Source organism: Penicillium roqueforti (assembly GCF_015533775.1).
Source record: "Penicillium roqueforti strain LCP96 04111 chromosome Unknown scaffold_26, whole genome shotgun sequence".
Taxonomy (NCBI): domain Eukaryota; kingdom Fungi; phylum Ascomycota; class Eurotiomycetes; order Eurotiales; family Aspergillaceae; genus Penicillium; species Penicillium roqueforti.
In genome coordinates, this window is record NW_024067590.1 from 94,537 (window position 1) to 120,099 (window position 25,563).

At 50.0% G+C, this 25,563-nt stretch overlaps 8 protein-coding genes across 8 annotated transcripts; 5 read left to right on the forward strand and 3 right to left on the reverse strand.

Annotated features, from left to right (window-relative positions):
* Positions 1-821: 821 nt before the first annotated feature.
* Positions 822-1,889, forward strand: LCP9604111_7790 (allantoicase; the record flags this gene model as incomplete). Its single annotated transcript, XM_039075861.1, has 1 exon — positions 822-1,889. The coding sequence occupies one exon, from the start codon at positions 822-824 to the stop codon at positions 1,887-1,889; it is 1,068 nt and encodes a 355-aa protein (XP_038926179.1).
* A 318-nt stretch (positions 1,890-2,207) lies between these two features.
* On the reverse strand, positions 2,208-9,304 carry LCP9604111_7791 (putative sensor histidine kinase/response regulator; the record flags this gene model as incomplete). Its single annotated transcript, XM_039075862.1, has 2 exons — positions 2,208-6,270; positions 6,321-9,304. 2 exons carry the CDS (start codon positions 9,302-9,304, stop codon positions 2,208-2,210), a joined length of 7,047 nt encoding a protein of 2,348 aa, XP_038926180.1.
* A 956-nt stretch (positions 9,305-10,260) lies between these two features.
* LCP9604111_7792 (CAZyme family CE10) lies at positions 10,261-11,801 on the forward strand (the record flags this gene model as incomplete). Its single annotated transcript, XM_039075863.1, has 2 exons — positions 10,261-10,754; positions 10,814-11,801. 2 exons carry the CDS (start codon positions 10,261-10,263, stop codon positions 11,799-11,801), a joined length of 1,482 nt encoding a protein of 493 aa, XP_038926181.1.
* A 342-nt stretch (positions 11,802-12,143) lies between these two features.
* Positions 12,144-14,573, reverse strand: LCP9604111_7793 (uncharacterized protein; the record flags this gene model as incomplete). Its single annotated transcript, XM_039075864.1, has 1 exon — positions 12,144-14,573. The coding sequence occupies one exon, from the start codon at positions 14,571-14,573 to the stop codon at positions 12,144-12,146; it is 2,430 nt and encodes an 809-aa protein (XP_038926182.1).
* Positions 14,574-14,994: 421 nt separating this feature from the next.
* Positions 14,995-16,065, forward strand: LCP9604111_7794 (uncharacterized protein; the record flags this gene model as incomplete). The annotated part of the gene is made up of 1 exon (XM_039075865.1): positions 14,995-16,065. The coding sequence occupies one exon, from the start codon at positions 14,995-14,997 to the stop codon at positions 16,063-16,065; it is 1,071 nt and encodes a 356-aa protein (XP_038926183.1).
* A 324-nt stretch (positions 16,066-16,389) lies between these two features.
* Positions 16,390-20,689, reverse strand: atg11 (autophagy protein ATG11; the record flags this gene model as incomplete). Its single annotated transcript, XM_039075866.1, has 4 exons — positions 16,390-16,539; positions 16,657-20,361; positions 20,425-20,536; positions 20,622-20,689. 4 exons carry the CDS (start codon positions 20,687-20,689, stop codon positions 16,390-16,392), a joined length of 4,035 nt encoding a protein of 1,344 aa, XP_038926184.1.
* A 226-nt stretch (positions 20,690-20,915) lies between these two features.
* On the forward strand, positions 20,916-21,768 carry LCP9604111_7796 (centromere protein H; the record flags this gene model as incomplete). Its single annotated transcript, XM_039075867.1, has 3 exons — positions 20,916-21,108; positions 21,172-21,343; positions 21,399-21,768. 3 exons carry the CDS (start codon positions 20,916-20,918, stop codon positions 21,766-21,768), a joined length of 735 nt encoding a protein of 244 aa, XP_038926185.1.
* A 1,919-nt stretch (positions 21,769-23,687) lies between these two features.
* Positions 23,688-24,836, forward strand: nhp6 (high-mobility group nucleosome-binding protein; the record flags this gene model as incomplete). Its single annotated transcript, XM_039075868.1, has 7 exons — positions 23,688-23,699; positions 23,753-23,880; positions 24,102-24,150; positions 24,399-24,473; positions 24,529-24,549; positions 24,594-24,624; positions 24,676-24,836. 7 exons carry the CDS (start codon positions 23,688-23,690, stop codon positions 24,834-24,836), a joined length of 477 nt encoding a protein of 158 aa, XP_038926186.1.
* Between the last annotated feature and the right edge of the window lie 727 nt (positions 24,837-25,563).

Consider the following 25,563-nt stretch of genomic DNA (forward strand, 5'->3'; position numbering starts at 1 on the left):
GATTACCTGATTTTAACCCTGAATCTCTGACTCGAGGGAGAATTCGTTGAGTGTCACACAAGTAGGTCGGTCAAGATTGCAACAGTAACGAAGTAAAATGACTCGGGTGTCCCCTTTGAACAAAGATGTTCGGGATATATGGGAATCGGTGGTAGCTGTGTCATTGTAGAACCCTGTACACGATGGCAGTTGACTTGATTCCCGTTCCTTTTGCTTCCGTCTGCTAATTTACAAGCAGGGCGGCTATTGTCCTATTGTCGTCGGTGACTGAGCACAGCAGAACCAATTGCAAGTCTCATTGGCCGAATTGTTGAATTCCGATGAACTCCGGGCTCTCTGTGCAGGTCGCGGAGGAAAGTTCTTTCAACTTCTCACTGCCACGGTAGACGCAGTAGGCGCAAATTGAACATCTTCCATTCCTCCGGTTTCTATGGATTCTGTGACTATAATTTCTAGTCAATGAGAGACTTCCATTCAGATAACGGCGCCCATCGGAGACCTCCGATATGGCGTTTGATGTAGTGGATCAACGATCGAACTCCGAAATCAACTCCGAAAGGTCTCAAACCGGAATTGGATCTGGACTTAGCGCCAAATATCGGTACTCCAACGGAATATCGAGAAAGATAGGCTCTGATTGGCTCTGATGAGACGAAGACCGAAGAGGAATGGAGACTATCGAGTAATGGAAATGCATTTCGAGGGGCAAGGCTCTTATCGATAACCCCCCACTCTGCTATTTAAGTATACACTCACCCTCGTCTTCGACTTCTCAATTAAACACCTCATTGAAACGCATAATCCATAAATCTCTACCCAAAATGCAGGTCGCCGCCGCCGATATCGACCAGGTGTTCGCACACACTACCAACTTGGCCTCGTGCAACCTAAACAGCAAGGTCCTGGCCTGCTCAAACGACTACTTCGCTTCAGTTGATAACCTCCTAACTCCCACTCCCGCCATCTCACGCCCCGGCGTCTTCATTCATACCGGTGCCTGGTACGATGGCTGGGAGACCCGCCGCCATAACCCGGATCCCTACGACTGGGCCGTGATCAAGCTGGGCGTTGCCGCAGCCTCTATCCACGGCGTCGAAGTAGACACCGCATTCTTCGTCGGCAACTACGGCGAGAAGGCCGAGCTACAAGCTACTTACGCACCGGAAGGTAGCGGCATTACAGATGCCCAGATTGCAGACCCCAGCTTCGCCGGCTGGAAGACACTACTACCCGCTTCACCTTGCGGTCCCTCCCAGCGCCGCGCATGGAAGTTATCCGACGAGATCAGCCAATCCCCCTACACCCACTTCCGTCTTCTGATGTACCCTGACGGTGGCTTCGCCCGTCTCCGCCTCTACGGCCACGCCATTCCCCCTCCCGCCCCGGCTGCCTCTGCCTCTGCCCCCGTTGAAGAGCTCTCGTCTGCTCTCAATGGCGGTGTGACTCTTGCTGCCTCCGACGAGCACTATACACCCTCATCTAACATTCTGCTTCCTGGTCGCGGCAAGGATATGGGTGACGGATGGGAGACTGCTCGCTCGCGCGCTGCTGGTCACGTCGATTGGGTTATTGCTAAGCTGGGCCTTCCTGGCTCGGTCTCCAAGGTTGTTGTTGACACCAAGGATTTCCGTGGAAACTTCCCTCGCGCTGTGCGCGTGCACGGTCTGGTTGCTGGCACTGCTGGTGAAGGTGTGCCCTCGGCTGATGATGCCAACTGGGTTGAGATCGTCAAGGGTGATAAGCGCTGCCAGGCAGACACCGAGCATGTCTTTGGGTCCGATGATCTCACTGCTGGTGGTGAGGATACTCGGGTGTTCAGCCACGTCAAGCTGACTCTTGTTCCTGATGGCGGTGTCAAGCGTTTCCGCGTCTTTGGTCGTCGCGCTTAGGCTTTTGTCTGATATCATGAGAATTATGTATATAGCTGATGTTCTACACGTAAATAATGCATTATGTTCAAATGTCCAATTCAGAATATGTATCGGATCATATCCAATGAAGTATGCCATTGACCATGATTATGAGCGGGAAACAAAGGTGCATGATTATCATAAAATAAAGTCCACAAGAAATACCAAAGGAGGAAATACCAATGCATTGAACGACGAGGCAAAAAACAAAAAGTCAAAGAGAGATAAACTCATCGACCCAAATGACGCCTAACTTCTATCTTTGCGAACTTGGGTATAAATTTAAAATGCATGGACTCATTTCTTTTCCAGTGACAACGGCTTCGGCTCATCTGAAGCCGAAGAGGAGTAACTGGTGGGTGTGCCGGCGCTGCCGTCAATACTTGCTTTTGAACGCTTTTCTCGGATAGCAAGACGAGACTTGGGATAGGATGGCGGCATTGGGGCGAGATACCTGTCCAATAATTCGCTCAAAATCGGCGAGCGGACCGGTTTAGGGAGATAATTGTTCATGCCAGCCTCTAGGCATTTCTCGCGATCGCCTTCGATGGCACTTGCAGTCATGGCGATGACTAGCACTTCATTTACATTTGGATCGGGATCCCGGCGCAGCTCGCGGGTCGCGTTATATCCGTCAAGAGTGGGCATCATCACGTCCATGAGGACCACGTGGAATGGATTGCCTTCTTTGGAGCTTGCACGCAGAGCATCGACAGCTTGTTTGCCGTCGCTGTATGCGTTACACTGGAGACCAAGTCCGGTGACGAATTTCACGGCGATCTTCTGGTTGATTGGATTGTCTTCGGCAATGCACACTCGAATCTGGTCACGAGGGATTTGCGTGAGATCGCGAGCTGAGGACCGACGTAGTTCTTTGTCTGCATTTTCCAGATCTTGTGACCATGCAGTCTTGACCGCCGTCTTCTTTGGTGCTTTGTTGAAGACCAAGTGGAATGTCACGGTCGTTCCAACTCCAGATTTCGATTCAAGCCAGATAGCTCCACCGAGAACATCTTCAATTATAGCTTTGCAGATTGACAGGCCAAGGCCACTACCGCCATATGATCTTTCCGTGGATGCATCGGCCTGTGAAAATGGTCGGAAAAGGCGAGCTTTCTGTTCGTCTGGAATACCGATACCGGTGTCGGTGACAGAACATTCAAGGCGAACCCGACCTTTACCCTCACGCGCAACCCTTGCTTTAACCGTAACTGATCCGGCAGGGGTGAACTTGTAACTGTTGCTGAGGAGGTTCATGAAAATCTGGTGGAGACGAACAGGGTCGCCAAGAACAACGAGCTCTGGTGGTACCTTATCAAGATTCTCGATGGTTTCTAGGCCTCTGTCACGATGTGTGTATCGCAAAGCCCGGATGACTTCTGATATAGTTTGCTTTAAATTGAGTGGAACCGTGGAGATCTTCATTTTTCCGGCCTCGAGCTTCGAGAAATCGAGAATGTCGTTGATGAGGGTGAGCAAGGTATCAGCACACACACGAATTGATTCGACGTATTCATCTTGCTCAGTGTCAAGGTAAGTGCCCTTGAGGAGCTCCGACAACCCAATCACGCCGTTCATAGGAGTACGCAGATCATGGGAAATGTTGGCAAGGAAAATCGACTTGGCCCTTGCTGCGTCTTCCTTTAACTTCACGTTGTGCTTGGCTTCGGCCTCCGCATTCTTTGCCTTCTGTTCAGCCTCACGTGCCAATGCCAATGCACGCTTTTGAGATTCAATCATGGAAGCATTCTTGGCGCTGACCTTGCGAATTTCACGGAAGAGCAACGCGTTGGACAACGAAATACCAATTTGGTTGCAAAGCAAATGCAGGACCACAACGTTTCGCTGCGTGAACCAATTTGGTTTTCCTTCCAGATGAATGACGCCGAGAAGGCGATCTCCTTGCACGACTGGCAATGCGATAACAGACCGACCCGCGGGGAAATTTGCCAGGTAGGTCTCGCTGACGTTTGAGAATCGTTCATCTTCGAGAACGTTGTGAACAAGAACTTCTTCCTTTGTGCGCATGACATAGTCCGAGATATGCAAGGCCATTCGATCTTCCATTTCCGAGAAAGGGAGACCACCTGGGAATGATTTCTGGCCCTTTTCAGAATCACCTGCTGCGGCAATTGCAAAGCCATTGTTATCATCGAAGTCAGTAGCAATGATGGCGAAATCAGAACCGTTGCAAGACTCCAAGATGATCTCAAGCATTTTCGTGAAAAGCTTGTCAATTTGAAGCTCAGATGACATGACTTGACTGGACTCCAGAATACTGGATAAGTCAATAATGTCTAACCCGACACTTGATATGTCTAGAGATCGTTCCCCAGCAGCAACACCGTTTTGCTCGATCCATTGTTGTCTCCTCTCATCCTCTTCCATCTGCTGGGGGACCATACACTCTTCTTGCACAACATCACGGCTGATCTCAAGAAGTGAATCAACAGTCTGACAGCCAACGTCCACAGTTTTGGACGATGTGGCCGTCTTGAGTAACCATTCATGTTTCTCAGCGAGCTGCGATGATTTGCCACTGGCGCCAATGGAGCTCCATGAAGCGATGGCATCTTGAATTACAGCACGAGCCGCCCTCTTTGCTCCGCGTCTAACCAAAAACTCACCCTGCAGCTCGAGGGCCAAGGCTTCCTCAAGGGGCCAACCATGGATTTGACAGTGGTCGATTGCAGACTCGAAGCCCTGGATGGCAGCGCTATGATCATTCCGAACCTCGGCGATCAGGGCCTCTAGAATTAGAGCCCACATGCCATAATTTGTTTCCGATGCATCTCGAGCAAAATCGATCTCGGCCTTGTATTCCATGAGTGCGTCCATCTTGTCGTCGAGGTATCCTTGGGAGGGATTGTCATTATGAAAAGTGAGGATTGAGGCTGCCAGATAGAAACAAATCACGTAGGACACACGTGCAGACCAGAGCCTGTGCCTGGTGAACAAAAGTTGAGTACCTACTTGGATTGCTCTGGTGTGGTGACCGAACAGGAACAGTGGAACCATGGCAAGACCCCAGTAGATGTCACGGGGCCTGTCAGCGTTACTGGAGTGAACATCCAGATGCATCATATAGTCAGAGGTGTTGTGATTGGCGTCTGACATGATACCATCGGCAGATCGGAATTCGGTCTTGCCTTGCAGGGCACGTGAAACTTGCTGGACTGCAATGAGACTAGCCCCACCGCGGGTATCTTGGTGCCACTTGGGAATTTCGGCAGGGGTCTCCACACAGAAAGCTTCTAGCTGTGCCATGTCTTGGCCTAGGTACAATCGAGTCATGGCCATTGATGAGATGCTGATCAGGGTAAGATACGGGTCACCCATCGAGAAAGAAGCCTCGAGAGAAGCTTCCAAGGCCGGTAGTGTTGATGCCATGGGAACACGTAAATGGCTGACGTAGAGATTATGAACGATCGAGCCTCTGCTCTGAGTCGACAATTCGGGGCAGAGCTCGAGCAGTTCTAGGGAAAGGTCGCTAAGTCTTGTGCCAAATTCGATATCTTTAAAGCGACCTAATGCGATCATGGCAAGATGGGAACAACCTATTGCGATCTGTGTGAATCCACCCTTGAAAATATGAATGTTCATCACTTCAAGCGCCATTCGATAGAATGTCAATGCATCGTCCCAGTACGTGACTGTCATCGCCTCCGCCATGACTGCGCCGATAGTCACTATAGTTGGGTCCTTGGAAACTGGCTTTTGGGCAATAGAGCTCAGGTCGGCAGTCTCGAGATAGGACTTGAGACGAAGATAGGCAGCGTCGCACTCCTCATACGTTGTAGGTTGACGAAGATGCACACCAAGCTCATCAAGGCAGGTGAGAAGTGAATCCATCGAGCTGTGGTGATCGCCTATCTGAGCGAAGATTTTGGCCTTAATGGTCCAGGCTCTCGACTTGCTTAAGGCGTCCTTGCCATGAACAAACACCTCGTTGATCAACTGGAGGGCATCATCATTGTGACCTTGAGAGGATGACATTTCCGAGGTCGTGATAAATAGCCGCATGGTTTCATCGTAATAAACGTCGGGTTTGAGATCATTCCACATATCATCCTGAAGTAAAGCGATGCAATGGCGGAAGTACCAAAGTGCAGAGGGCCGCGCGCCAGACTGGAAAGCGGTTTGCCCGGCATCCCATAAGATCTGACGATATTCAAGGCGTCTGCTGACACGAGACTTGATAGTCCGCGACGCAAGTGCCACATGATGAGCCATCGAATAGCGACTGCGATGGTCATGGTAATATTTCATCAGCACTTGTGAAACGATGAAATGCATCTTCTCTACATTTCGACTCTCGTTCAAAGAAAGAGCAGCCTGTGCAAGTCGTTCATTGCCGAACCTAGGAGAATCAGTAAGAGTTTTTGCTAGTAGTAAACATAGATGCCTCACCTAAACTCATCGTCGGTCCTTCCCGTGTTTAAGAGGTTTGCTTGAACCAAAAACTGCAACCCAACAACTATATCACCTTCTGATTGTCTGATAAGTGTGATATCTTGGGGTGATGTGAGATCATAATAGTCGTCGTCATTGCTCGAATACAGAAATTCACTTGTCAAGAGCTTTTGTACCAGAGAAAAAGAGAACGGGCTGCCCAGAAGAGCTCCCCAGACCATGATTGATCGAGCGGCTTGGGGAATATCCTGAAGACGCTTGGTGAGAAATCCAAGTCCAAGCCCTTCGCCATAGACAGGAGCCACAAACTCCGTAAATATTCGGTCGAGGTCGAATAGCCACTTTGAGTCCTTCCATGAATACCAAATACAGTTTGTTCTGTAACAAGTTTCAAGCATTACCCGAACGTAGAAGGGATTTCCTCGGCTCTTCTCCTGAACGACCGCACATAGTGGCGTCAATGTTTGATCGGGTTTCTGGTGCATTGTCGCTGCTACAAGTTCCATGACATGCTGCTCTTCGAGGGGGTCAAGTACGATTCGCGTGATCGCCGGTAAATCTTCCACAAATAAAGACCTCACCTGGGCAGATGGAATCTCTTCCTTGCGGCTTGACAGTATGAGGACACATGGTAGCTTTGCTTTGATAATTTTCATTACCAAGTCCAAAGTTTCGTCATCTGCATGTTCGAGATCATCAAGGCAAATAGTGATGAGTTTGAAATGACACAGCGTTCGCAATATCTCAAGGAATGTCTCCGTGAGCCGCATATTCTTCGAGGCGGCATTTGCCAAAAAGAAATCTTGAGAAGTCTGCCCTTGATCCAGCCCGGGGATGTTGACATGCTTGGATGGCTCACCCTTAGTTGGCATGAGAAAGTTATTGGCCTTTTCAGCTGGTCTGTATTTTGCGCCAGGGGACATCAGCTGATCGGGAAGATCCAAAACTCTGTGCAGAGTAGGCCACATTGGTCGCAGGGCTATTCTAACACTGTTGTGATAATCTGTGGTGACATCGCGCTCGGAGAAGATTTGGCGCAAAAGACTGGCCAATAGTTTTGCGAAAGGTTCAAATGGGACACGTTTGGCTCGGTCAAGACGAGTGATTGCTATGCATCCGATCTTGCGAACTGTTGGCTGTATCCGATTTAAAAGGTCCGTTTTTCCAATCCCAGAGGGACCGCTAATTGTAATCACTTCACAACGCTCGTTGCGGCGAGACTTCCCACTATTCTTCGGTTTATTCAAGGAATGCAGTGATCCCGGTTGACTAACGGTATGGTTTGTTGATTGTTGGCTGGGAGGACCGATGGAGTGGTGACTATCGCGGTCTGTATTATGGGAAGACCGAGAATGCGATGGGCTCTTGACTCTGCTGGAAGCTGCTCCTGGGCTTTGACTATACACCTCGGGGACAATTGTATGCTTCTGAGTGGAGAACGACGTCTCACTACCTGGCACAGATTCATGACTGTTTACCTGTGCGATATGATAACTGGTGACGTTCGAAGAAGATCGAGGGGGCATATGGAAGGAGCCAGAATCGCTAGAGACAGAAGCAAACTCGAGGCTTTCGATACGGCTTTCAGAGAGAGACGAAGCCGACGTGAGAGCGTGCGTAGTACCGGGACTTTGGGTTCCAGATTTAGCCAAGGCAGCCGCCTGACGCTTATTCACCTTTTCGATGATACTGATAATCTTGTCATATTCTTCTTGCCGTCCGAACATGTACGTTGGGAGAGTGAAAAAGGAAGACACGTCTCCTTGCGCGACTTGGAAATTGCTCAATGCTTCACTGTCACCATCACCGAGCAATTTAGCAATATTGGTCAAGTCTCTCTTCACAGATGAGATTGTGTGGTAGCGATCATGAACCACCTTTTGGGTCATTTTTTGGATCACAGCCGAGAGAGCATCTGGAACATCCATTCGTTTCCCAGATACTGGTACCAATCTCTTGCCTAGTACATTTTGTACCACATCAACAGGATCGGTTCCTTCAAATGGTAGTCTTCCAACCAGCATGGACCAGAAAAAGAGGCCCAGCGCATAAATATCAGTGCGGCTATCTGGCTCTGTAGGCATCCTTCCAGTCTGCTCTGGGGCAATAAATTGCAGCTTGTACTTGGCCCCAAGCTCGCGCGAAACGGAGGACCAGCCCTCGCTGAGAACGTTATCAAACGACCTAGCACCGTTTCCGGTGTTCGCGAGCTTCACTGCACCGGTTTCTGCACAAAAATGGAACGCATCGCCTCTGATTTCGCCGTGCACTGTCTTCAGGCCATAGTGTAGAATCTCCAAGCAATCGCATGCTCCAATTGCGAAATCAAAAAAGGCTTGTAAGGAGACCTGCTCGCTGGGGGTGACATTGTTGTCTTCACCTTTGGACCCTGCGGCAAATGAGGCAGGGCCGAATGTGACCAGATCTCGCAACCTATCATGGCCTGGAGACTCAAAAATCGCAACCAGCAGCGTCTTCGAGTGCCCGTCATCGGGTTGTAGCCTGATCAAGTCGACTGGTCGTATTGTATGATTGCAATCCGGATCTGACGATTGTACAATTGACCTAAGCATGTGAAACTCTCGTTCGAGCCGGATAATGTTCGTGGAGATTCGTGCGATGACCGGTAACCATGTTTGATCTGTCTCCAGGCTGTGTTGGTTGGATAATGAGATTTCACTGCTGGTTTCGCTAACGCTCAATCTTCGCAAGGCACGGGCAGATGGTCGAGCTTCTGTGCGCGGGGAGAAGCGTGTGAGACTGGACGGTCCGGAGGAAGCGGGATTGGAGGAATTTGCAAGAGGAGTTAAAACATCCGGCTCCAGGGCATGACGGTATCCTGAGATATGCCAGTGATTGTATGTCGAGTGAAACGGTTCGATCGTCTGATCCCAGGTATAGCCAGGTAACTGACCTAATCGTTCGAAAAGTCGAGCCGGTGGAAGCGGCAAGTCGTCGCCGAAAAGGGTACTCTCCTCCATCTCTCAAGTTATTGAGTCGTGTCCGCCCGACTTACTACCATGAACACGTCCCGAGGCGATGGGGCAAATTGAGTAGTGGGTGAGTGGGGGGATGAGAATGGGACGATGGGGAAAGCGGACATGAAAGATTGCATCCACAAGATAGATTCTGCTCAGTAAAACATACAGTACAAAGGCGGAGAAGCTTCGCCTTGAGGCGTGCAAAGTGAAGACATCAAAAACCAAAGGGCCTGAAACAAATGGTAGTTTTAGAGTTGAAGATCATGAAAATGTTGGCCTGAGGCTTATGATTAGTCATCTATCACAAGTCCGGATTAGGGCAGCCGATTGGTTCTGGTCTTACATCTGCTAGATCAATGCTGTATGATTGAATATGATATTCCTAGGAATATGAGGGCGTTCACGTTCTGATATCGTGTTAGAAATATCCCGGCTGTTGTCATCGGATATGAAGCCACAGAACTACATACTTGGTTGGGGTGGTACTCTAATAAGGGACGACGACGGCATTGTATGCCCATTTACCACGCGATGTCAAGTCTTGTGGTTGTTATAAGCGTTTTTTTTCCACAGCTTAATGCTGCAATATCATATGTTCAGAGTAATGCTACCTAGGTACATGTGATGCAGGTCATAACCGGCATAATCTGGTAGCTTGGCAACCTACTGGTAAGTCAGATGAAGTACACTAAAGCAAAGCCGTCATGATATATATAATGATCAATCATATCATAAATCAACGAAAAGAATATCAATACTACATACGGAGTACACATTGAAGCAATTCAGAATTAGGGCTTGTGGGTACCAATGATCCACGGACCTCGGCACTGACGCCACTCAGGAACTAAAACCAGTTTAGCATCTTCCAAGGTTAAGATCTTGAGGTCTTTCTCTCCCACCTCCCTTTTCGTTATTTCGCAAAAGCCAGTCCTCAAAGTTGCCACCTTCGCACTATGAGCTCGCTGAGGGAAACTCTCGCTCTCTTGAAGGTGCTGCTGGTGCGCATCCCGCTAATCCTCAAGACCATCCTCCTCCATGGCATTCAAATGTCCCCCGTCAAGGGGAAACAGGACATGCGCACCGAATTAACCGTCGCCATTATTCGCTCATTCATGTCAACAAAAGCTCCACTTGGTAAAACCCAGAGACAAGGCATACGCGACCCTGGAGTGAAGGGCCCCATGTGGGTGTCCAAAGTGACCCTCCCACAGCCCGAGGTCGACGTGCGCGATGCGGTAATACGCGCAATTGAAGACCTCAAGACCGACAATGAGACATACGATATCCCCGCAACTATCGCCGTCGAAGCTGAATGGACCGGTTATCGCGCCGGGGTTGGAAAGAAAACACCGGAGCCCGATCTCTCAGAAGAGGAGAAATACCACAAGCTGCGCCAGGAATCGCCGTCTGATATGATGATCTTGTATTTCCACGGAGGAGCGTATTTGTGAGTGTCGCTCGACCCTCTTACAACCGTGCGCATAGCTAACGCATCCAAAAAAAAAGCCTTATGGATCCCTGCAGCCACCGCGTCCCCGTCGCACGCCTGTCCCACTTGACCGGCGCCCCCGTCTTATCCGTCCGATATCGCCTTGCTCCTCAAAATCCATTCCCAGCCGCGCTTGTCGACGCCTTAACGGCATACCTCTCACTCCTCCACCCCCCTCCAGGCTCCCTTCACAAACCCGTGCCAGCCAACAAGATCGTATTCGCTGGGGATTCCGCCGGCGGGAACCTCTCACTGGTCCTCCTCCAAACACTCTTGACCCTCGACCGCGCATCTCACACTATCCGCTTCCACGGCAAAGATGTGCCTATAGAACTGCCCGCAGGCGTCGCAACCATCTCTCCCTGGTGCGATGTGTCTCGCTCCATGCCATCTACCAGCGGCAATGCATACCTCGATTATCTCGAAGCGCCGGCTACGCCCCCTAACGACCCAGCTGTCAAGACTCTATTTACTACTCCGGTCCATGTCATACCAGACGATGTTTGGCCCACGTCCCCACCTCGCGCTGACATCTACTGCAACGCCAGCATGCTGAGCCACCCATTAGTATCTCCGCTCGCTACCCCGGCTGATCTATGGAAGAACGCACCGCCTATCTGGATCTCGACTGGCGAGGAAGGTCTCACAGACGAAGATCTCATTCTAGCGCGCCGTGTCCACCAAGCCGGTGCGCCTCTCGTCGCGGAATTGTTCGAGGGTATGCCGCACTGCCACGGTATACTCATGATGGATAGGCCAGCTAGCCATCGTTTTTTCGAGAGCTTTGCTGGGTTCTGCCGTGATGCTGTTGCTGGCCGGATTGTGTCAACCGGGAACCTCACCTGGTTGGGCTTCAAGCTGCAGTTGACAAAGGAAATACCGATTGAAAAGGCCTGTGAAGTCAGTGATGAGCAGGTTGAGGCCCTCATGCAGCGAATGACTGCTTGGAAAATGGAGGGAGAGATCGAATTGCAGAAGCAATGGCGCGCGACAGCGCGGTTGTGAGTGGTTTTGTATGGTTTGCTTCTTTCCTTTTGCTTTATAATACCCTATTTGTATTTTTAATGATCCTCGTGACGAACCATTTCTGTGATAGATGGGCGATAGCCCTGGAGAGCCAGTCGCGCGATCTTACACGTGTTGGGCGTTTATGGCTATCCAGAAGACTATATCACTTATTACTTTGTTAACTAGAGATTATAGCAATGAATCGCTACATTAGATAGCATCTCAAACTACGAATTAGAATCATGATAACACACAAGTCCAGCTCATATGAGCAAAATGATGATTCGGAGCGAAACGTGCAAAGCAAATCTCTGGGGAATTTAGAAGAAACCTTGAGAACTAAAGATATTCATCATCGTCCATTATATCCTCCCCCAACAGCTGGTCATTGTCCCACCTCTGCGGGGGCGGGTCCCGAACCGACCAGACAGGCTGCGTTTGCACAGGCTGCTGTGTATAGTAGACCTGCTGTGGTTGAGGCACAATGTTCTCAGGCGTGGGGGCTGATAGCCAAGGGAACGCGACTGGTGTTCCGTTGATGCGGATTTCGCCAACGATATTTCCAAGTTCCGGCGCGTCGTCGACGTAGCCATCCGAGAGACCCATCAATTGCGCCACGAGTCGAGAGAAAGCAACACAGAGAGCAAAAATAGGCGTGAAAATAGTCGATAGATGTGACCAGCGCCACAACATCGTGACAGTTACCCAGGGATACAAAGGCGCATCGGGCTGCAGGCAGTAACCTTCGCAGCTTTCTGATATCTCGGGATGACTATACCGGTCCCACATCAGACATTCGATGATATACCACGAGAGCGAAATAATGATGAACCAGCCGAGCTTGGTTGGCCGAAGGCGTTGGGATCGTGGGCTCCCCGTCCACAGCCGAGGGAGAGGTATCGCGGCGTAGACCCGTCCATCAGAGGGAGTGGTACCACGGCCTGTGCCGGAATCGCTTGTGTGCAGGTGTAATGACTGGAGGCTCTTCTTGTTTAAGGAGCTTGCCTCCGACACAATGGCGGTGTCTTGTGTAACGTAATTTTCCAGGCCGTCAAGCCCTTTCTTGACCTCATCAATATGTCTCATTAAAGAGTTGAGCTTGGCATTCAATGAATCCAAATTGCCTGCATTATTTTCTTTTGAACTGCCGTTTTCGAGCTGGGCGAGGACGGCCTTTTCGTAAGCTTCGTCGTCTTCCTCTATTTTAGGTTCACCTGGCCCGTCCATAAATGCTTGAAGAGACTCGATGGTATCTTCTCCGAATTCGACATCTTTGCCAGAGCTAGCATCCTCAATGACTGTCTCCAATGCACTTTTAGGTAGATGGGGTCGCGGCAACGCGGGCCTCGACTGCTTTCCAGAAAGTGGTTCAGAAAGAGGCTCTTTTTCGCTAGTCTGCGCGGGCTTCGGTTCACCGGGTTTCGATTCGACCTCCATGAGTTTCGTAGGTGCAGTATCCTTAGGATCATCCGTTATGCGTGGAGGAATGATATCTTTCGTCAGATCTTCGGGAAGCTCGACCTTCTCAGCCACCCGCTGGGTCATAGGAGTATCGATCCACGCGCCAGTTACTCGAGGGGTTTTGTCATAGACTTTGCTTTGAAACAGTTTGAGTGGCTCGGGAGTCTGGACATGTTCAATTTTGGGGGTTTCAGTCCTTGAGAGTTTGCGTAGTAAATCCCGGGAGTCGCGCTTGCTGAGGCTGGGCCTTGCGAATGACGCGTTTTTGAATACTGTGATAGGGGAATTTGGAATTGGCTCGCCACCGCTAGTAGGCGAAGTCGGCTTTGGACCAGACTGCGCTTCCCCGTAGTCCTCCCGTATTGCCTGCATATGCGGATTGGCGGTGCGTTCCTCAAGCGCGCTTCTAGCAGAAAGTGCTCGCGCCGGAGAACGAGGGGAGGTACGCGTAGACCTGGGGGCTTGGATTTCTTCCGTCATTGGCGACCAGCGTCGACGCGCTTTTTCCTTCTCCTCTTCGGAGATACTAGGCTGGGTAGGCTTTCTCTCCCATTCTTGTCGATAACCTGCGCGATGACCCCAACCACTGGGTACATTCGGCGAAGGAACACCGTTCATGTCAGCCTCTAGCATCTGCTGATCCACCTCAGTCTTATCCTCCATTCGTCTCCTCAGATTATCTGCCGTCAGGGCATCCCGTCCGACCTGCGCCCTGCTGAAAACCGGCGAGCGTTGGCCCGTGACCCGCTTTAGGCGCTCTTCATCCTTGGTATAATCCCTACTCTTGCGCGCTCGATGATCGCCGAGGTCATCGCCAAAACTAGCGTCGGAGATGGATCGTCCATTGGCAGATGCTCGACCGCCGTTTGTGTACTTTGCTCGGGGGGACGGGGGGCGATTTCGGCTTCCGGGGCGTGCGCTGAATTGTGGCTCCCAGTCATAGTCGCGCACGAGATCGGCTAGGGCGTCATCTTCATCAATTCGCCTATATGCATCTTCTAGTTCTTGGGGGGGAGGAGAGGTCTGAGATATTGGCGATAACGCGTTAATCGCCTGTCGCTTCGATCGCGGGCTTGGTGTGGTCACATAGTTATATTCTTCGTATGTGGAGGACATTGCGTGTTTTGATGCGTCTCGATACGCATCGACTAGAGATCGTGGGCGAATAGCGTGTCGTGGATGCGGACCATCTTCTTGAGGGGGTGATGGGAGTTTCGCAGGTATATCGTGATGGTCGAATTTCGAGGCGCGTCGGAAAGGTGAGGGTTGTCTATCTTGCGAGACTCGATTGTTTCTATCGAGAGCCATGGCTGAAATACCCCTTGCAGCCTGCAGAGGATTTACATGTAGAAAGGTAGGGGAAAAGGAGAAAGACGCGGTTCTCCTGCGCCGTGAAGAAATGACGGAGGTAAATACGCTCCCATTCCCGAATGTGGTTAGGCCGTCTGGATTTCTTCCGCATTACGTCGACTCTTCAAGCACTGACAACTTGCCATTTCAACTTGTCTTTACTTATATTTACGCTGAGGACCTTATCAGGAGATAATTTTCTAACCTCGTCGTGCTCAAATGTCCCTCACTTTATCTTGACATGTGACACGTTTAGTCGCCACATCCTTAAGAGCTTCGACGAAAGCAGCAAACTCACATTTTAATTAAGCCTTTGAGAAAAACTCAAACTCAGATCATATCCAGCAATTCAGTGGAATATCCATCTATCAACCCCGCCATGGCAAAATCATCACGGCGCTCAGGTCGCGGCAAGACGCCATCTTCATCCGGAGCCTCGACACCAAGCTCCGCCTCCTCAGGCCCGATCCCACCATTCACCAAAGTTCCGCAAGCCTTGCAACCGTTCGTCGAGCAACTCTCCCCGGACGAAGTATACCTAGTGCACATCGACACCACAGCAGAGGAACTGAAACGACAGACCTTCACCGTACCCCTTATCGTCAACCTGATAGTAACTGCTATACTTGGCCTACGGGTGTACATGGGAATTAGTACGTATCCAGCGCTCGTGGGAACATTGATCGGGCTCAAAAATTCCATGACTGTGGACACGTCTACCCCGTGGCCAGAAGCGGTACGAATCATCCTGTGGCGGACTGGAAATATATGCGTCGACTACTTCCTCGTGTCCCTGCTGTGGTCGTGGCCTGTTAATTTCGTCAGAGGGCCGTTGCACTGGCGTCGTGCCATCGGTTTCCTTGAGCGAGAAATCATCGTCCGCCGCAGTAACCGCAGTTGGAGCAAGGAGCTAGAGCGCAACCGGTGGATCCGCGACGACGAGGCGCGTCGCGATAAGATCGTCGCCGCGGTGACTCCCGAGCGAATCGCCAAGACTGGTTACTTGCTCGTGGACGAGGATTGGAATTTAGACTATGCGGCTATGGTTCGTGCTCATGGTCTTGTTGAGCGCACTCGCAGAACCGATGGTGTGAAGATGGATGAATTCCGCACTGCCGTGCTGGTTAACACTGATGCTGACGGTTGGTTGATCTGGCGTGTTGGGGATGATAATACCCCCACCAGCCAAAAAGACTCCGTTCAGCGCGACCAACTCCTTGCCTTCAAGGACAAGTTGGCCGATATGGGCAAGGAGGATCTCTTCCTGCGTTGGGTCGAGCTAATTCAATGGGAGAGCTCGCGGCCTGGTGGTTTCACTGTGGAACGGCAACGGTCTGCGATGATGCAAGCGAAGCAGATGTTTGAAGACGAGAACGTGGATTTCAGCCAATTTTGGCATGACATGGGTGGCATGGAAGGCGTGGAAGGATTAGACCCGGGTTCCAGTTGAGACTAGTTAACTATTCAATTTTCTTTTCTTTTTTTTTTTTTTTTTCATTCATCAACCTCGGCTTACCTGCTATGTAAATTATCTTTGTGTTTGAGTATATTTTGACGTACGTTTCATAAAGCTCAACCGGCAACTTGTGCCCTATACCACTTCAAGTAGATTAATATATTCAAGTATAGATTGCATTGCTGGGTATCTGGACTAAATCAATGTCAAAAGCAAATGGGACACGTATATGTCCAGGAAGAACCGAAAAGAAACCAAAGAACAATGCCACGTCTTAGTACGCCAGAGCTTATAAATAAATAAAAATAAAAAACCAGTCTATGGTGCGCCACCCTCGAGTCGATAGTCAAGAGACCACAATTTCTCCCACGGACGAGATCGGCCGTTGTGTCGACGATCAGACGCCGGCCGAGAGGGTAAAGAAGCGGTGCTACTTATGTTTGGCTGAACCGATGCAGAGACAGGATCCTAAGCCAAAGGAAAACGATTAGTACCGGTATCAAATTATATAAAAAACAGACCCGGAAAAGTCGGAAGATAAATAAGTCCTACTTTTCACGGGCCGGAGGGCAGGTTACGGCGAACCTCGTCGAAGGTCGGAGCAGCCTCTCGAGGCTGTGTGCCGGCATCACCTTCGGCAAGGCGGACAAGATCGGTCGTGGAGTCCGCAGCGTGCTGCGACGGCGCGGGCGTGCCCCGCTTGGAATTTGAACTCTCGCGGCGGCTATCAAGGCTCCTAGATAGGGTTTTGGCAATAGCGCCCTCGTCCGTAGCACGCTTGAGGCGGATGCTACCCTTGGCATCGACGTGCGCTGATGCAACTGTGCTCTTCGCTAGCCCCGGTGTGGCAGGCGCACCGGGCTTCTCTTCTACAGCATCGAGGAGATACCAACGGAGGCCATCTGAAAGCTCGAACGGATTCTCGTCGGCCAGAGAGGTGACGTCGCTGGCGGCCCCGAGGGAGCGACGGTCTGGGGCGATACCGTTCATTGATTTGGACAGATCTACAACTCGTTCCTCGATCTTGGTGATGCGGGCGAGAAGCCAGTCTCGAGCTTGTAGTTTGTGTGAATCTTGTTCGCGAAGGAAATAGTGCGGCGCGCCAACGTTGAAGGCTGCCCAGGAGCGAATGGCTTGATTCCGTGTGGGAAGGAAGAGAGCAAGATCGCCTTCTTTAAATGATCTGTAGGCGATCTTGTCATGGGCCTCGCTCTGAACTCGGTGGTATTTTTCACGATAGCCTCGAGCTTCCTTTTGCCATTTGCGAGCTAGGAGTTCGATGTCCTTGACGCGTTTGACAACAACATCACCAAATAGGGCCACGTCGAACTGAGCTAGGCTTTCCATGAAAGCCGAGAATTTTTTCTCTTCATCCTCCAGGCTTTCGGCTTTCATCCAGTCTAGGAGCGCGGTATCCGGCTTCAGGGATACAATACCGGACTGTGCGAGGCTTTCGCCTAGGGCCAATGATGCACTAAGCTTTGAAGCTCGTTGAACAAGGAGCTGACCATCTTGCTGAATGATGGTGAACCCCAATTGTTCGAGCATCCGACCCAGCTTCTCAACCTGGGTGAAGAGCTGACTAGAAAGCTCGAAGGACTTAGTACCTCGAGCTTCGGACCGCGCGACAGCCCGTTTCTCAGTCTCCGAAGGACTCCCTGATTTTTTCTCCCATTCCGCAGCCTGATCTTTCAAATTTCGGGCTTCACTCTCAGCTTCAGCCAGTTTCCGCGACATCTCTGCCTGTTTCTGTTGCTCTTCGGCGATCTGTTCACGCAGCGCATCGGAGCCACTCTCTCCAGTAATTTGAGAGTGCAAGGAATTGTACTTGGATCGCTCTTTGTCCAGTTCACTAGTCAAGTCATTCGACTTTGACTGCGCGCGTGACAGCTCTGTAGTTAGTCGCGACAATTCGGCCTCGCGTTCATCGAAGCTCTTCGTCCGCTCTTCTGCCTCCGATTCGAGTTTGGCAATCTGTTCTTCAAGGGCCTTACTCTCGGCCATTGCCTGAGATGCACTCGATTCCGCACTCTTGGCGTGGATCGACAGACCCTCGGAGAGAACTTCAATGGCTTTGATTAGGTCGGGAATTTCGACAGGCACAATACCCCCAGGTGAGAGGTTCATGAAGATAACTTGGAGGGCTTGGTAACTTTCCTGCTGCTTTTGCTCGAACTCCATTTGTTGGTGCTCGAGTTTATCAATCTTAGCCTGGAGGCCTTCTTCTCGCTCTTGCCGAGTTTGAATCTGTGCGTTAAGATCAATGATTTTCTGTGCGTCCTCGGCGGAATTGGCGTGAGCATGTTCAAGGTCGACTTCGAGCTGGTGCATCCGGTCGTCAAGTTCTTGTTTTCCATGCTCTCTGCTGTCCATAAGTCGATCAAGCTCTTCTTCCATTTCCTCAGTACGGAGTCTGAACTTCTTTAGCTCTGAGTCCAGATATCGGCGCTCGTCTTCAAATTCACGCTGGCGCGCTTCAAGGTTTCCTATGAGATCCTTTTTGGTGGATTGGGCTTCTTGGAACTTGTCGGAGTTGGTTTGCCGCTCGGCGTGGGCTTCCTTATGGAGTCGCTGGACCGCATCTCTCTCGGCCGCCAACTCTGCTTCAAGCGTAACAATGCGCTGGACAAGTGCTTTCTCTTCGGGAGACTGAGTCGCAGAGACTCTCCTCGAAGACATTGATGACCGTCTAGAGAATGTATCAGGGTGAGGAGATGCAGGTGAACCGGGGAAGTCGGGGCCGAAAGTGCCGCTCGATGGCCGGCTGAGCTGACTCTGTCGGTGCAAAAGGTCTTCCAATTTGCGGACGCGACTGTCAGATCCCTTGATCCTTTCTTCTAGCTTTGTCTTTTCTTCTTGTAAGCTACGGACGGAGTCATCGGCGCGTAATATAGAGCTCCGGCTCAAGTCAAATACGCTGCCTTGTTTGAACGCTTTGGCCCGACGTCTTTGTTGCCGAGTTGGTGCATCTAGCGCCTTGAGCTGCTGGGTGAGCTCTTCCGCTAAGTTGGTCAAGGAATGAGTGGTTTTTAAATCGTCGATGTAATACTCGATCTCTTTCCGGGCTACTTCGGGCCATTCCTCATCCTGACCTTGAAGGTTGACTTCGATTCCCGGTGTGGTGGAATCAGTCACAGTCATATAGTCCCCCATATTCTTTAACCACTTTTTTCTGCGACGTTGCTCTTCGTCCCTCAAAATGGCCATCTCCTCGGCCAGCGTCAAGGAGTCAGTCTTAATCTTCTCACTCCATTCTCGCCGCCGCACGGATTCGATAAGGATCGACCCATATACCATTGGCATTTGGAAGACAGAGTATATAACCTCAAAGGCATTACTCCCTATGTCCAGATTGACCATTCGTGCATTGGCGTCGGCAAGTCTGGACTCAAGAGAGGAAATCGTGCGCATATGCTGAATGGCCGCTTTCTCCGCGGCCCCTCGGCGTTGCACAGCGTGCTCTAGCGCAGCTTGAAGCTCGACGCTGATCTCCACTAGCGATGGAAGAAGGTCTTGCGTATGGCTGAGTGCAAGTCTTGATATATTGGCCAACGTTTTCTGGTTGTTCGGCAGGCCGAGGACATGCTCATAATCAGACTCGATCTTCTTCGCAATAGTCTCCACTTCTTCCAGCCACCCATCCACCCCGTCGAAATTTGAGGCAAGGGCATCTTCTACTAATTGTTGAGTGTCCGAGGCGATGTCGCCGATTGCCTTTTCAATTTCATGGACGCTAGCAACAAAGTCCGCCGACACAGTTGCTGCCTCTGATCCAGCCCGTTGGACCTCGCCTACATCGACAAAGTCGCGCAGCGTTCCGGTTGGTCGATCCTCGTCCATTTTAGGCGTGGACGGGCGTCCAAGAAGAGGGAAATCCTTACGTGCCGGGATGTTATCCAGTGTGGAGAGAGCTCGTTGCCAACCATCTAAAGCGGCCTGCTGCTCTTCTAAAAGGCTATTCGCCCATGTCTGCGCCTCTTGGAACCGATGCTCTAAGTTACCCACATGCGACTTGAGATTCTCCAGGGCCACGCCCACCGCGCGATTTATAACATCGGTTCGCTCGTTATGTTCTCGGAGGTTCTTATCAATCGACCCACAGCGGCTAGACAAGTCCAGCGCCCAGTTGCGCCGTGCCATATATAGGTTCCGCCATGCCTGAAGGTCGTTCGAGTCTTTCAGTGTAGCCGGGGGACTACCGGGTCGGAATGGTTCAGGAGGAGGTCGTTCCGGAAACTCGACGTCACCTGGTTCACTGACGTATTGTCGGTCATATACAAAGATCTCATTCTGCGATAGTTGCCTATGAGTTAGCCGATTTCCAGGTTATGATTGATATTCGTAATATAGTACCTCGGTAGCAAGCGTTTGGATTTTGACATTCTTTCCCCGGGCGGTCATCAAGATCTGCCGTGGTGGCGGAATAGATGTATTTCGAACGATCCATGACTTCAAAGCATCGGGACTAATAGAAATGCACAAGCGTCAGCTGGAGTTCAGATAGATCTGATCAACATAGATGAATAGCAATGAAGATAGTGGAGACATACGAAGCAAATGCCACTGGATCGGCCAGGAAATGCTCCCCGGTGTGAGCAATGTAGATGTGCAACGACATTACCTTCCTCCGCACCAGGCGAGCTTAGATGCTCAGTAGAGAGAAAAGTGAGAAGTATTTCCCAAAAAGGAGACACCTGCCTGTAAGGAAAGAAAGAAAAGAATGAAAGTCCTGAAGCCCCGGTCAGGCTGGTCAGTACGTTGAAGGTTGCTCCGCAACCTGTGGCCGGGGAAGCTCGCCCACCGCCTCCGGTCTCATCTTCATATCACCAGATAGGCCCGCATTCATGGGATCTACATCGATGGCTGCAAAACATGGCCAGTCGCTGCCTCACCTACAATCTGGTGAGGTGACACTATTAGATTATGCTGCAGATGACTATCGCGATGTCGTGACTCTATCGGATAAAGAGGCCTTGGTGCTGCAGCTCTACAACCAGATCCAGGAACAGCAGCTAGAAAAGGCATTTCTCGAACAAGGTATATGCTTGTTTTCTTTTCTTTAATTTTTTGTTTCCTTTCTAATCACTTTTGTTCTATTAGAACTGGAATCATATTCGGGCGCGGATGCTGAAGAACAGCTCGCAATCGCGGAACGTGAGCTTCTAGAGGCCCGATCTACTTATACAGTCAGGAGGAAGGCCGTTCGCACCATCCTCATGACTGAGCCTATTCTTAAAGCTGTCCACCTGAAGGCTGCAACCCCTGCTGAGAGGTATGTACCCATGAAGAGCCCTTAAACTAGACCGAAGTCTAACAAAGATACGCAGAGCCATTCTTTGTCTGGTGAATCGTCGCGATGTGCTTGCCCTTGCACACGAGAACCTCGCGTCGGCACATGACTTGGTGATGAGGCAGCTCTCAAACCTACAAGTAAAGAATCTCCAGATCAATCGCGAAAACCAGGAACTAGTGCGCCAGCTACTAGAGCTCACGAAAGAAGATTCATCATGGAGAGAGAAGCTTGAAGACCCCGAGCTGTTATCGCGCCTGGACAAGTCTGAAACTGATTTCAAGGCGCGCAAAGCTCAGTGGGAAACTATGAAGTCCATCGCAAGTGCTGTAGTTGTTGCCAGTGGACTAAATTGGGCTGATGACGACATGTTGCGCGCGTTGGTGCTGGATGAAAGTGATGACTGATGTTTGTTCTTTTTTGCGACGCGGCTTGCCCGTTTTCTACATTTCTTAATTCCGACCATCAACTGTACATGTACTTAAGGAGCACAGGCGCTATACGATATTACCCAAGTCTCCGGGACATTTGATTTCTGTTTCTAGAAGAAGAAAAAAAGAGAATGGTAATTTTAGCCGAATAACTAATGTGGACTGGATAATAATTATTACACCTGGGCAATGTGTTCCATCAGTACTGCAATTATGACGGCTATACACAGCGGTGTACTCTGGTCGCGTCTGAGAAGTAAGGGCTCTACGCTCGGATAATTGCATAACTATCACTTTTAAATTAGCTAGCGATGAGATATCAATTTGGAGTCCACAATACACTTTCCTGTCGGAAGGCGTGGAACTGTACAGAGTACTCCGTACATTACGGAGTACAGGTGGATTAGCCCTCCTTACACATCCACAGTACTGCAGTATCAACGGTATGTGTAAGAAAGAAGGGTTTCTTTCAGGGAACACCAGAATGTCCATGCGTGGTCTATGCGTTTGGACTTGACAATGTCTACAGTACAAGTACGGACTTTTGCTTTTAATCTGTCTGCCAACTCTACAATATTGTACTAGTCTGGTATCTGCAAGTTAAAGGAGCAATCTGAGGCATTTGACGGATTGGAGCACATTACCCCATAGATGGAATATCCATGCAGTCTACTCATATTGGAAAAGATATCCAGGCTGGATTTAGCTTGTGATGATGGTGTGATCCGGCTCTGTAAGGAAGGAGTCTAACCTTTAAGCCGTCCCATGCCCATACCGTCTCACTTTGTAACCTATCAGTCTAGGCGTGGATAATGCTCGGACTAAGAAAATAGCGATAACTCTATGCCACATTATGCCACATTCATCCATGCTAGTTAGGGTCTAGAACACGTATGCCCTTTATCAACAGGTCTAACAGGCCCCTTCCTAAGTACCTGCCCAGCCGAGTTTCCAATTGAGGTTACGCTAAAAGGAAGCGCAACGATTATGATTGAGCGACCAGTCAGTCGCCCTTGCCTGAGGATGATAGTTGAGTACTTGGTACGAGTACTCACACTGTTGTGTACACACGTCTAGACACGCGTTGCGTGCGTGATGATTAGGGTTTGTGTCATTACACAGAGTTCTCAACCGAATGATATTGACACCGAGAGCTTAAGTAGACCGTGTTTTCGGAATTCTTATTCTATCGACCAGGGGAATAATGATACAATACCCCGTAGTAAACTAGGATCTGTCTTTCTAGAACCGCAAAGTACCCCGTACAATAATAATATGTACCTGCACATGACCTTGCGACTCGCGACCAAAGCCACTATACGCTATACCCTATGGAAGCAAGTCCATGATATTCCATGCCTGTACACAACAAACCCTGCCCGACCTAAATACATGGAAATGCTCGATTCTATTTGTACCTTCGTCCAGGGGTTCTCCGGACTCTTTATGACATACATCGTAGCCTACTTGCCACAACTGTAGGCATCATTGCGGCCTTATTATTAGCATAATGTTACAATATAAGCCATATTGTACGAAGTATGTATATCAAATCAATGGCAAACACTCCACGGTAATGACAAGTACGAGGTACTTGCCGAGCAGATACTTCCACTATGGAGTTACCGCGTACCGTGTACCTGTACGTTTGCGCGGTTATTAATATGACGGAGCGCAATCCACAAGTCCCAAGTGCCGGAATGATGGTCTCGTTTCATAACCCGTGGACGCCGTATTGAATTTTCTAATCGGTACAGCCGCCCACAAAGTCTTGCTAAAAAAAAAAAAAAAAAGGAATGTACATGAATATATCATAGCAAACGATCTAAATGGAAATTCTGACGGTAACCTGGGGGAAATAATACGTAAATTTCCAGAAATCAGTGACGAATAGTATGGTGGACGGCGTAAGTTACGGGTATTGATCATACGTTTTCTCCCAGCCAGTCAGCGAAACCAGTGCCTTTCCCTTGCTGTGGCCCCCCTCTCTTTGCTACTACTACGGCCCTCCCCCCTCTACTCTTCTCTTCTCTTACTATCTTCCTACACTACCAACTCCCCATACAAAAACTCCCCTTACAAAAAAAGGTACTGCATATACCCCGAGTTCTATAAATCAACACTTCGCAATCGAATTTCCTCCACCACAACCACCACCCCCTTTTTTTTTCAGTTCTTTTGGTCCTTGCAATCCTTTATTTTCACCTCATTGCCTGTCTTTTTTTTTCCCAATTTGCGCCGACCTTGCGATCGCGCGCTGCACCTCGATCTATGTTTTTGTCCACCTCAACTAACTCGCAATCGCACAGTCCTTTTTCTTTTCAAAACATATTCCTAATTTGTGATCATCAAATTCATGTGAGTTGGTCTCATCCCTATCATCTCAAAGCTCTGTTTTGCCTCGGTCGCAAGTGGTTGGTTGCGCGCAACGCGTCTAGCCAACACTCGCGTCTGCCCTTCTCATCTCCCACCTCCACTCCGATCTCATTAAATGTTATGTCAATTGCGCATATAAACCTTCACTTGACTCAATCGCGCCTTTCGTTTCTCCCGCATATTATCTATTGTGCCAAGAATCCTCGGAAACCACATCTAACCTTCGACAGTCATCATGCCTAAGGAGACCACTACCAAGACCACCCGCAAGGCCCCCGAGAAGCGCGTCCAGCGCCGCAAGAAGGGTAAGTTCGACATGGAAGTAACCTCGTCGTCAACGGCTTGTACTAATTGACTTAGACCCCAACGCGCCCAAGCGTGGTCTGTCCGCTTACATGTTCTTCGCCAATGACAACCGTGATAAGGTCCGCGAGGAGAACCCCGGCATCAGCTTCGGTCAGTGAATTGATTCCCCAACTCCATTGTACTTATCTAACACCCCCACAGGCCAGGTTGGCAAGCAGCTCGGTGACAAGTGGAAGGCTCTGAGCGAGACCGACCGCAAGCCCTACGATGCTAAGGCCGCCGCCGACAAGAAGCGCTACGAAGAGGAGAAGGCCGCCTACCTCGCCAAGGCTGAGGAGGAGGAAGAGGAGGAATCCTCTTAAACGCCCTCTAGCTTCACTTCGTCTTTTGCCTCTGGGCGTTTGTGTTTCTCTAATGGTTCTCCTGATGTTTTTTTCGGACGGTTTCGTGCACGGTTTCTGGGTTTGGAGGACGGCTGGGGTTTACTTGCTTCTGAACTGTTCCTCTTTGCTCTTATCGAGGGTATTAAGTTATCAATGGGAAATCTCAACCTTTTTTTAATTAGTGTCAAGGCCAGTTCCATTAAGCTTTCAATGGTTGTAAAAATAGCAAGCAAGTCTTGGCAATATCACTAGCTTATGGGGATGATTCAAAATCAGGATTTATTCTGTTGTGCGAGGGGTCTTGTGTGCCGCGTTCAGATTCGCCTCACTTTAGGTCTGATCTTCGGCTGTCGAGCTTCGGGGAAGCTTCGGGAGCTCTCCAGAGCTCTTGAGCTTTTTTGCCCCGCAAAATCGGGCGTGTCTCACCGCCTGCGTCATTCACCGCCCTAAGAATCCGGGGTCGAAGCTCGAAGCTCGAAGCTTAACTTTGGATTTGTTTCAGATGCTGGAAGAGTTCCAACCAATGTTTCTGCATTTACTGACCGGAAATTTCATTGGAGAGTCTAAATCTATGTTGCAGAAGTCGAACAAATGCCACCTGGATCGATCACAAGGCGGTATCTAAAACTACGATGTACACTATCTGCAGCTTGGGTTCGTGAGACCTCCGATCCTAAGCTCTCGATCCCGATCGATGGCTTTCTCC